The sequence below is a fragment of the Hylobates moloch genome, unplaced genomic scaffold (assembly GCF_009828535.3).
Source record: "Hylobates moloch isolate HMO894 unplaced genomic scaffold, HMol_V3 SCAFFOLD_21, whole genome shotgun sequence".
NCBI lineage: Eukaryota > Metazoa > Chordata > Mammalia > Primates > Hylobatidae > Hylobates > Hylobates moloch.
In genome coordinates, this window is record NW_026652296.1 from 32521907 (window position 1) to 32533494 (window position 11588).

Consider the following 11588-nt stretch of genomic DNA (forward strand, 5'->3'; position numbering starts at 1 on the left):
CCAGCTACCGGGGAGGCTGAGGCAAGAGAATCGCTGGAACCTGGGAGGCAGAAACTGCAGTGAACCGAGATCGCGCCACTGCACTCCAGCCTGGATGACAGAGCGAGACTCCATCTCAAAAAAAAAAAAAGGAAAAAGAAAATTAATTAATTAATTAATTAATTAAAGAGCATGTCTCCCACCCCAGGCCTAAGTTCTTCCCTCTTTATGAGAGAGTACTTGAAAAAGCCTGTACTCTCACTCTTCCCTCTTCCTCACTTCATTCCCACACATTTCTTTTTCATCCCTGCGCACTAAGGTCACCTTGGTGCTAAAAGCCGGGGATCCATGGTCTCTTCCCCTTTGTGTCACAGGCTGTCCTCTGCCTCTTATCCTCACCCTTTAGCTGCTCCTCCACTGTCTCCTCTCTCAGAGGTCAGGATTCTGGGTCTGTCTCTGTGGACCCTCAGCTCTCCTCCAATCCCAAGTCCCCCACATCCTGGTCGCATGTCAGGGTGGTCCAGAGATGCCTGCTTCCCACTGCCCACACCCAGGGGCCCACCCTCCTTTCCTCTAACCCTCCCACATTCTCTGGCTCCATGGATCCGCAGCAGTTCCTGCTGGCCCTTCTCCATTTTGTTCCTTAGGCTGCACCCCTCTGCTGCCACTCCCTGCATCCGTGACTCCAGCTCACTCATCTCTATCCTTCACCCAGGCTGCCTGCTCAAGGTTTGTGCCCCTCTGTGCTCCTGCAGCACCTGAGTGTTTATTCACCTCTGAACCTCTGCTTTCCCACCTGAGTACGCGCAGCTCCTGGCTGCAGTGACTTCATATCCTGAGGACTGGAGCTCCGTGGTGAACAGATGGCTTTCTATGTTCTAATGAGAGGGATACAAGAGTTCCAGAGTTCTAGTCTGGAAAGGACCAGACATTTCTAAAAAGCTGAGTATGTTGCCAGGAAAAAAGGGGGCAGAGCTTTCCCCAGGAAGCTTAGCTCTGGTTTAGATTTTTCAGGAAAAACCAGAATCAAATTACAGAATAAATAAAGGCACCCATCCCCCTTTTAAATGAACACCAGCTTTGGTGCAGCTGTGAATAAAGCATTCTGTAAACCCCAGCCAGAACTAAACTAGTACATTGAACTTAGATTCATTTTCACTAAACCACAAAGCAAATGTTTTCCTAAAAATCACCCAGTTAACAAAGTCTGTGTATTTAAGCCAAAACAATTTAACTGAACATACGGGCCACACATTCATTTCAGGTCCCTGCTAATAAGTCAGTCTGGAAATACACAGGTGTGCCCATCCTGCCTTGGCTGCTGAAGTCCAGGTGTCTTGGGCTGACTGATGCCCATTATGCCTCCCCTCGCCCATCTTTGTCACAGGATTTGACGCACCAACTCTCCAAATGACTCTGGTCACCACAATGCCAAGCCTGACCCTGGCCCTCCCATTTGCTGTTCAGCCCAAGTGTGGAGATTGGCTATTAACCCTGCAAACAGGCCTCTGACCCCCAGTGGCTGATGGCTCGCCAAGGAAAGCTGAGCTGCTGATGCAGACTGGGAAGCAAGAGCCCACTTCCAGCAGCCCGGGCTAGCTGTGTCCAAATCCATGACTGGGGAGGGGTTAGAGCCTTGAGGGACAAAATTATTCTACCGGCTGCTGATGGCCCTAGGGAGGCTGCACTGGCCCAACAGCTAGGCCCCGTCTCATGGGCCTGCTTCGCCAGGAGAGAAGCCACTCCTGGGTAGGTACTGCCCCACCCAAACCCAGCCATTTGGAGTGACCCAGCCCTGGTTCCCAGGTGTGTGGAAGTGAATTGTCCCACCCAACCCACTCTACAGTGAGCAAACAGAAGCCTCTGGGAGAGTGGTCACAGCCTCCCGTGTACCTCTGAACAGCCTGCCAGGCTCCCTACTCTTAGGCCTCCACTGTCTACCAGGGAAAGCCCTGAGCTGGGAGTTGGGGAACCCCCAGGCATTGCCCCTGCCCAGGACACAATTCTTTTTTGGGGTCAGGGAGGGAGGGCTGTGAGGGCTTTCTAGGTCTCAAGATCAGGAGCTTGAAGATGCAGCCTGGGAAGTGGGAAGGTGAGACCAGGACATAGGCCAGCCTAAAGCAAGAGTCCTGGGCCTGGAGGCTCCTGGGAAGGTGGTGGGGAGGGAGTATGTGTCAGTGGCCTCAGGGCAGCAGCTGCCTGGTGAATGTTCATGGAGTGGATGCTCTGGGAAGGGGGTTGGGTGGTGAGTTTCTCCCCTCGAATCTGGGGGTGGAGCTGCCTGGTCTGTAAATCCTGGGGCCATCAGGCTAGGGTCCTGCAGCTGCCTGAAGGAGCCATCTCATCCACAGCTCTTCCTCGGTGAGTGGGGAGCCTTCCCTAAGGGCTAGGACACCTGGATCAAGTTTCATCCTGGGTGTATGGTGTACTGCTCCTCTTCCCCATTCCCAAGCGCCTCCACCCCTGAACCATGCCAGAGAAGTCCCCTTTTCCTCTCCTCTCCCCAACAGCTCTACCATCTATTCTTGTGCTTGCTGCCCCTGGCATGGGAGGGATAAGGGGTAGAAGCACTTGCCCCCATCAACACCACACATCCATTCCACATCCCCAGCTACTATGGAAGAGATACAGCAGGCCACAGAGAAAAGGGCGGAAGGCTTGCCACTCTGGTTCCCTAGCACTGGTGCTCCAAACGCCCATACATTGAGAACTCCCCTGACCATCCATCTATCCACCCATCCATTGGCCTGAATTCAGGTCTCTGTTCCCCTCCAACTTTCTTCCACTTCTGGAAACTCCTTGAAGGAAAGATGGATGGGCTTGGACAAGTGGGAGGGCCCTCAGAGCTGGCAAGGCGGGTAGCCTCTGTGCCCCGGGCTCAGGGAGAAGGCTCATACCCTGGGGCATCGTCCCCTATTGGGCCAGGATCCCCCAGGATCTGAACCCCGGTATGCTTGGGATGAGAAGCGGTGGCAGAGAGGGAAGGGCATAAGGAGATACCAAAGCTGCCCCTGAGATGCCAGTTTTCCAAGGTGTTCCTGGAGGAAATGGGGGGATGTGGGGGTGAGGTAAGTCTCCTTGAATGCTGTACCCTGTCCATTAGAGCAGCCATGGCCAGCTCCAGGCGAGGCCTCCTCCTGCTCCTGCTGCTGCTGACTGCCCACCCTGGACCCTCAGAGGCTCAGCACTGGTCCCATGGCTGGTACCCTGGAGGAAAGCGAGCCCTCAGCTCAGCCCAGGATCCCCAGAATGCCTTTAGTCCCCCAGTTGGGTGTCTCCCAGCCTGATTGGAAGGAAGAAAGTGATGGCCAGGGGCTCCCCCACCCACCTGGAGCCTGAGGTCGGGGTAGGGAGGACAGCATCAGTTCCCTTCTAAGGAAGGGCCCTGGACACTGCAGCAGGCAGCCCAGCCCAGACTGCCCATGGCCTCCCAAGTGATGCCCTGGCTCCCCTGGAAGACAGCATGCCCTGGGAGGGCAGGACCGCAGCCTGGTGGTCCCTTCGCAGGAAGCGACACCTGGCAGGAACACTGCTGGTGAGTGGGGTGAGAGGTCTCCAGCATCAAGACCAGCCACTGGTCATCAGTGGCCATTGTGGGTTAGGGTTGGGTGCTGGGAGGGTGGGGAGAATGAAACACCACTGAGAAGGCCCCCTGCCACAGCACCCCCAGCCATTTCTCAGTGCCCCTACTGCACACAGCAGGGTGCTGTCTGCTATCCTTCCTATTTCCCAGGAGGATTCTAGACAATTTACAAAACACTTACGTTAAAAACCAAAGTCACTAGTAGAGTAGAAGGAGATAATTATTCTATAAGACAGTGGTGGCCATGGGGTCCCACAGGCATCCTGACAAGCCAATGACTGTCTTGAGGTGGACAGACCCCGGGCCAGTGGAAAGAGGTGAGGGATGCAACCTCACGCAAACAGCCAATAGAGCCAAGAGGACCAGGTGGTGACTGACACGTGCACTAAGAACATCTCAGGGACTGTAGAGCTCCCCAAGACCATAGCAGAAGACAGGCGTAGGGAAATGGTTTGTTACTGTTTTGCAAATCAAACACATTTAAAGTGCATCAGGAGAGCACGGTAACTAAAGAAGAAAGTGGTTAGTTCCTACGAGGCAAAGTCTTACCGCCTGAGTTGTGTGTTATGTCCTCAGGTTTCTACGCGTCAGGCTTGTTTAGGATGGACAAGAGGGCATGCCCAAGGGAGCTGGAGATCCCCACACTCGCTGGATCCTCAGGCTTCTAGGGGAGGCGGGGTTGCGTCCTGCTGTGGGAGGCCAGGTGGGGACTGGAGGGGACGAGAGGGGAGAGGACGGGGAAGGTGGCAGCTCAGCGGTCACGAGACCAGTGTCCTGAGGCATGACCGCCACCTCTCCCTCCGCAGACCACAGCCCGAGAGCCCCGCCCCGCCGTCCTCCAATAAAGTGTGAGGTTCTCCGAAGCTGTTGCCTCGAGTTCTGTCCTTCGTCTCCTCCCTGTCTTCCCCGCTGAGACCCTTCCCTGCGTGGGGGCTGGAGGGACGCGGGTCCGGCCCCGCGGGCGGGAGGAACGAAGGGATGGCCCCGAGCCCTGGCGGGAGGGCCAGGCCAGAGCCTGGGGACGGGGTGCGGACGTCCGCATGGTCGCCGCTTGGGTTCCAGGGGCCACAAAGCCGCGCGGGGCGTGAGGGACAGCCCGAGGACTACAGGTCCCAAGGTTCCCCGCGCCGCTTCCGGGGCACGGTGGCGTCCCAGCACCGCGGCCGCAGTGAGGAGACTCGGCCATGCTACGCGCGCTGAGCCGCTTGGGCGCGGGAACCCCGTGCAGGCCCCGGGCCCCTGTGGTGCTGCCAGCGCGCGGCCGCAAGACCCGCCACGACCCGCTGGCCAAATCCAAGATCGAGCGTGTGAACATGCCGCCCGCGGTGGACCCTGCGGAGTTTTTCGTGCTGATGGAGCGTTACCAGCACTACCGCCAGACCGTGCGCGCCCTCAGGTGTGCGGCCGGGGGGAGGTGGCCGTCCGCGCGCGCTGGTGACGGTGGGAGCGGGCGGAGAGGGTGCTGATTCCTGGCGCGTCTGCGCCCAGGATGGAGTTCGTGTCCGAGGTGCGGAAGAAGGTGCACGAGGCCCGAGCCGGGGTTCTGGCGGAGCGCAAGGCCCGGAAGGACGCCGCCGAGCACCGCGAGCTGATGGCCTGGAACCAGGCGGAAAATCGGCGGCTGCACGAGCTGCGGTGCGTGGGGCGGGAGGCGGGGCGGGAGGAGGGGCGGGGCGGCCTGGCTGGCCTGGGAGAAGCCCGGGCCACGCTCAGCCTCAGCCCCTTGACCCTCACAGGATAGCGAGGCTGCGGCAGGAGGAGCGGGAGCAGGAGCAGCGGCAGGCGTTGGAGCAGGCCCGCAAGGCCGAAGAGGTGCAGGCCTGGGCGCAGCGCAAGGAGCGGGAAGTGCTGCAGCTGCAGGTGGGCAACGTCTCCGGAGGGTGGGCCTCCAGTCGGGGACGCGGCTTGCGGGGCACTGGGAATTCTGGGCACCGCGACGCGGGCGCTGGCTATGTGCAGAGACTTAGAGTTGGCAGGTCCGGATTTGGGAGAGGGGAGTGCCAGTCAGGCGCAAAGACCCGGAGGTCAGCGGAGTAATTGGACAGTGTTCAGGTACCTAGCAGGTCTGTGGGAGGGACCCTGCGTTCCACGAAGAGGTTGTATTTTGCATAACAGGTGATGAAGCCATGAAAGGTTAAATATTTCAGGCTAGGATTAGCAGGTGTGCGACTTAAAAGCAGGGAGACCACTTAGGAGTAATGCAGTGAGAATGGATGAGGCTTGATTTAAAGTAACAGAAAGGTGGCAGGGAGCGGTGGTTCACGCCTGTAATCCCAGTACTGTGGGAGGCCGAAGCGGACGTATCACTTGAGGTCAGGAGTTCGAGTCCAGCCTGGCCAACATGGTGAAGCCCCGTCTCTCCTAAAAATACAAAAATTAGCTGGGCGTGGTGTGCGCCAGTAATCCCAGCTACTCGGGAGGCTTAGGCATGAGAATCGCTTGAACCCAGGAGGCAGAGGTTGCAGTGAGCCGAGATGGCACCACTGCACTCCATCCTGGGCGACAGTGAGACTCCGTCTCAAAAAAATTAAATAAAATAAAGTAATGGGGGGAAGGATGAGTTAGAGTGCTTCAGAGGGGACGACTGAGGGACAGATTTCACCTACCAGGACGTGAGATTTTCATAGCTGGCACTCGGGGCTATGGCTGAAGTGTCTGAGAAAAGAGGAACGTGGCAAAGCAACGTGATATCACTCCACTGGGAGGCCAGAGGGGCTCTCAAATAGGACCTGGGCTCCAGGCATGCTTCCCCAGGGAGAGCAGGAGCTGCTTTCTCAGTGGGGTGAGAGGCCAGCAGGCTGGGTGGACGGGCTGGCATGTGCCCAGGGCTCCTGTTCAGGTGGGCTTTTCTCTCCCGATAGGAAGAGGTGAAAAACTTCATCACCCGAGAGAACCTGGAGGCACGGGTGGAAGCAGCATTGGACTCCCCGAAGAACTACAACTGGGCCATCACCAGAGAGGGGCTGGTGGTCAGGTCACAACTCAGGGACTCCTAGGGGCCCAGTAAGGACAGTGCCCGCCCAGGGACCATGTATGTATCGTGGCGGAAGAGTTGGCCCTGACCTGGAATAAAGCAGTTGGTGCTGCTTATAAGGAAGGTTCAGCCTTATCCAGCACAGCCTTCACGTTTTGCCCTCTGCTGTCACCACTTGGTCAGAAACTTCCAAACACGGTGCTCTGTTCTGCCCGTGTGTACAGCCTCAGCACACCAGGAGACCCTAGAGTGGTTTCCATCTCACAGAGAATCAGACAGGGCCACAGCCCCTTCAGGCAGCCAAGTCATGTGAGTATCATTAAGAGTAGTGATGGGAAAATTACAGTCTGAGGGCCAAACATGCCTGCTTCCTGTTTTTGTAAATAAAGTTTTGTTGGAACACAGCCCCACCCATTCACTGACTTCTTTTTACTACAGTGGCAAAGATGAGTAGTTGCAACAGAGACCATATGAATTGCAAAGCCTAAAATATTTAACTTTTTACAGGAAAAGTGTAGTGATCTTTCATCTGGAGCTTTAGGACTCTAGCCTGGAGCAGATGTCACCCAGGACCTGAGCCACAAGCTAACCATTGGCCAGGGGCCTGCCTCTGCTCTATACTGTGCTTTGCTGGCCAGAGTCTGGTGTATCCAAGACCCAGAAGGCCAAGAGGAGACCCCATTTCTTCTGGGTTCCACAAAGAGGTTGTATTTTGCCTTACAGGTAATGAAGCCATGAAGAATTAAATATTCCAGGCTAGGATTAGCAGGTGTGCGACTTAAAAGCAGGGAGACCATTAGGAGTGGGTCTCTCCACCCATGGCCTCAGTGACCTACATTTGCCCTGGCATTGCCAGCGCCCTTGGGCCACCCAGCAGATGGCTGCTGGCAGGGGAGACCTGGTTGACCAAGATTTTATGAGGTTAGTGTGGCTTAGCAAGCACTTGGACCAAACTCTGTGGGTACCGGGACTACCTGTGATGATGAAGAGGGTATATAGATCCATAGCCCCTGTTCAGATGCAGGCCCTCAAGCAGTGTCTGGGATGAGCTGGAGGAATGTTTCTCAACCAGAGCAGCTTCCGTTTGCTGCCGTGCACATGAACTCCAGCTTCTCTCCATGACTCCCACCTTGCAGGGAAGGCCTAGGGACCCCCAAGAAATGAAAACCTTTTAGGGTGTATGGGCCACTCTTATTGCAGGTGAGAAAGCAGGTAATAAGGTGCAAGCAGAGGTGGTGCCTGGCAGCCAGCCCTCCTCAGAGCACTGCACTCCTGAGAACGTTGGCCTCCCTCAGGCCAGTAATAGCTCTTCTCCCCTGGCACCAACTCTGGCCAGAGCACAGTGGCATCCCTGCTTTTAGGTGTGAGGCATCTGGAGTGAGACCTGATGGGCACACATGGGCAGTGGTTTGATGATGTCTTCCATGGCCTCGGGCTTCGTCATGGTGAAGAGTGGGCCATCTGGCCCCCTGCATTGGAAGCCTTTGGTGATGTGGCACATAGGCCTGTGTTAGGAAGTCCAGTTTTATGTAACATACTCCTCCCTGGACCTCCTTGTCTCCATCTTCCAGTTTTATTCTTTCCAAGGCCTCTGTACCGGGATCCAGACGTAAGCCATCTGTCTGTTCAGAGAGAGGACACACTTGACCTTGAAGCTCTATCTTTGGGCTGATTGCACTGCTGTCCAGCATGGGGCTGGAACTCAGCATTCACTGCTGATGCTGTTATGTCAGGCAGAACCACCTGGAAACCAAGTGTCACGTTTTTATTTTCTACCTACAGCCACCTTGCTGGTGTAGGCACCACTAGGCAGCTTACTGGTACCTTCAGGGTTAACTGAAACCCAGTGCCATCTGTACCTGCTTCTAATGGAACATAGAGTGCAGCCAGGTGCACAGGTAGCCTCTCAGATCCAATCCAGTCCAGGTTGCAGAGTCATGTGATGCCTCAGAGTAGAATGCCTGATCTCCACAGAACCCTGGATAGTTAATCTGTTGGGCATGACCTTGCTCAAAACACCAGGATCTCTTCAGATCCTTACCTCAAGTTCCTAGTAGGGCTTGGATCTGCTACAGACAATGAGCTCTGCAGGGTTTTAAGGGGCAGAGTTGCCAGAATCATGCTGCAGCCTGGACCACCAAGAGAATGTCTTGCTCAAGGCTCCACTTGTGGGTGGTAGATTTGGGGTCTACCTGGTAAGTGCATTTGGAGCAGAACACCCAAATGTAAGTGCTTTCACTAAGATGGGAGGAGGCCCACCAGGCTTTGTGGGATAGACAGGATGGACCAGCAACTTGTGAGTGGCAAGTTTTTCCCGAAGGACCCAATCAAGTATAGATGCTTTACCACGAAACGGGATTCTTGCCCCTTCCAGTTGTCTAGAATAAGCATGATGTCAATGAGTGGCCCCCGCATGCTGTCCTGGGGATGGATGGTGTAGGTCTTGAGGATCTGGTTATGCAAAACTGTAGAGTTGTTCATCTCTCAGGCTGAATTGTGAAGGTGTGCTGCTACCAGGTGAAGGCAAGCTGCTTATAGTGATCCAGGTGGGTAGGACAAGAGAATAATGAATAATCTTGTAATCCCAGCACTTTGGGAGGCCGAGGCGGGTGGATCACGAGGTCAGGAGATCGAGACCACGGTGAAACCCTGTCTCTACTAAAAATACAAAAAATTAGCTGGGCGTGGTGGCGGGCGCCTGTAGTCCCAGCTACTCGGAGAGGCTGAGGCAGGAGAATGGCGTGAACCCGGGAGGCGGAGCTTGCAGTGAGCCGACATCGCGCCACTGCACTCCAGCCTGGGCGACAGAGCGAGACTCCGTCTCAAAAAAAAAAAAAAAAAAAGAAGAAGAATGAATAATACATTTGCCCAATTAATCTGTTCCATGAAGGAGTCCACCCTAGACGTCATTACACCTAAAGTCATTCCTCATGTTTTTCCAGCATACTCCAAATTTTCCGCATGGAACAATCACAGTTATCCAGTATTCCCCGAAATCTTTGGGAAATGTTACCTCCTGCACTTACCCTGTGGTTATTTCCTCAAATCTGACAAGTACAGGGTTGAAATGGACAACTAGGAAGGAAGGCCAGTTGACTGCTGAAATAAGAGCAACTTTGGCAGAAAGGGTTAAGTTTGGAATTATTTTTCCTTCCCAAATAGGAAGTCAAGAGTAATATTGCAATCCCAAAAACCTGAGACAGGCAGGCCTAGCCATGATGCTGTCATTTCCCGTCGGGTGCTTTAGTGAATATTTCCTTAGCGCAGGTAGGTGCATAAACAACATACGTGATGTTTTTATAAAGGGAACACTGCCAGAGTCAGCCTTATGGTTACAGGACCTCAAAGTCAAGAACTTGAAGAATCCCACCATAGTGCCACAAAAGGGCCCAGGAAAGTGACATTAAAAGGTCAGAGCTGTGGCCAGGCGCGGTGGCTCATGCCTGTAATCCCAACACTTTGGGAGGCAGAGGCGGGTGAATCATGTCAGGAGTTCGAGACCAGCCTGGCCAACATGGTAAAACTGCCTCTACTAAAAATATAAAAAATTAGCTGGGCATGGTGCCGGACGCCTGGAATCCCAGCTGAAAGGCTGAGGCAGGAGAATCACTTGAACCTGGGAGGTGGAGATTGCAGTGAGCCCAGATCGCACCACTGCACTCCAGGCCAGGCGACAGTACAAAAAAACAAAAAAGTCAGAGCTGCATAAGCCCCAGTCTTACACAGTACTCCACAGTGGCTCTGTGGGTCACAATAATCCTCCCCAAATGAATTTCCCCTCACTGAGAGTAAAAACACAGGTGTGAGGTTGAAGTTCTCTGGGAAGTTGTGTTACAGGTCTTTGTTTGTTTGTTTGTTTGTTTTTGTTTGTTTTTTAAATGCTGGCTACTGAGGGAGAGAAATGGTCTGGGAGTGAGGTTGTGTGGCTGGGAAATCTGAAACAGATATAAACGTCAACCATGCCTACTACACAGCCTTCTGGCACTACCAGTCAGTGCCCCCAGGTGCTACTGCTGGCACCCCTGCTGCTGCTGCTGCTGCTGCTGCTGCTGCTGCTGTGGGAACTGCAGGAATGCAGGTGCCCACTACAGCTGCCAGAAATGCCCCAGAAGCGAGAAAAGTGAATTTGCCCTTCCTCTGGCCTTAAAAATCTTTCCCCGGGCCAGGCACAGTGGCTCATGCCTGTAATCCCAGCATTTAGGGAGGCTGAGGTGGGTGGAGCACCTGAGGTCAAGAGTTCAAGATCAGCCTGGCCAATATGGTGAAACCCCGTCTCTACAAAAATACAAGAATTAGCCAGGCATGATAGCCGGTGCCTGTAATCCCAGCTACTCAGGAGGCTGAGGCAGGAGAATCACTTGAACCCAAGAGGCGGAGGTTGCAGTGAGCCGAGATCATGCCATTGCATGCCAGCCCGGGCGACAGAGCAAAACTCCATCTCAAAAAAAATCTTTCCCCAGGCCAGGCGCAGTGGCTCATGCCTGTAATCCTAGCAATTTGGGAGGCTGAAGCAGGTGGATCACTTGAGGTCAGGAGTTCGAGACCAGCCTGGCCAACATAGTGAAACTGTCTCTACTAAAAATACAAAAATTAGCTGGGTGTGGTGGTGGGTGCCCATAGTCCCAGCTACTCGGGAGGCTGAGGCAGGAGAATCGCTTGAACCCGGGAGGCGGAGGTGCACTCCAGCCTGGGCAACGGAGAGAGACTCCATCCCCCCGCCAAAAAAAAAAGAAAGAAAGAAAACAGCAGTTTATAAACAGATATTCTACATCCCTCTTAGCATTGTTTATCAGGACTGTCGTTTTCTTGTGTGAGACATTTGGGTTTTTTCCCTCTGAATATGTTACTACTGTGACATTTAGCCCTTAGAAAAAAATGTTAGGCCAGGTGCAGTGGCTCACACCTGTAATCCCAACACTTTGGGAGGCTGAGGTGGGAGGATTACTTGAGCCCAGAAGTTTGAGACCAGTCTGGGAAACATAGGGAAACCCATCTCTATTTTTAAAAAAAATTAAAAATTAGCTGGGCATAGTGGTGTACACCTGTGGTCCT

General features: G+C 54.3%; 2 protein-coding genes across 2 annotated transcripts; both read left to right on the forward strand.

Moving 5' to 3' along the window:
* The first annotated feature begins 1872 nt into the window (after positions 1-1872).
* LOC116461161 (progonadoliberin-2) lies at positions 1873-4444 on the forward strand. Its single transcript, XM_032142645.2, is given in 3 exon segments — positions 1873-3252; positions 3345-3514; positions 4369-4444. Coding segments are annotated over 3 exon segments (435 nt in total). The 5' UTR covers positions 1873-3026; the 3' UTR covers positions 4408-4444.
* Positions 4445-4698: 254 nt separating this feature from the next.
* On the forward strand, positions 4699-6940 carry MRPS26 (mitochondrial ribosomal protein S26). Its single transcript, XM_032142644.2, has 4 exons — positions 4699-4958; positions 5051-5197; positions 5299-5422; positions 6424-6940. Exons 1-4 carry the CDS (start codon positions 4747-4749, stop codon positions 6556-6558), a joined length of 618 nt encoding a protein of 205 aa, XP_031998535.1. The 5' UTR covers positions 4699-4746; the 3' UTR covers positions 6559-6940.
* Positions 6941-11588: the final 4648 nt, after the last annotated feature.

What these genes read in the sequence shown, in the direction of transcription:
- MRPS26 (XM_032142644.2), top strand. Translation starts at nt 4,747, where the DNA reads ATGCTACGCGCGCTGAGCCGCTTGGGCGCGGGAACCCCGTGCAGGCCC. An exon ending in CAGACCGTGCGCGCCCTCAG is followed by an intron (nt 4,959 to 5,050) that starts GTGTGCGGCCGG and finishes GTCTGCGCCCAG; the next exon opens with GATGGAGTTCGTGTCCGAGG. An exon ending in CGGCGGCTGCACGAGCTGCG is followed by an intron (nt 5,198 to 5,298) that starts GTGCGTGGGGCG and finishes TGACCCTCACAG; the next exon opens with GATAGCGAGGCTGCGGCAGG.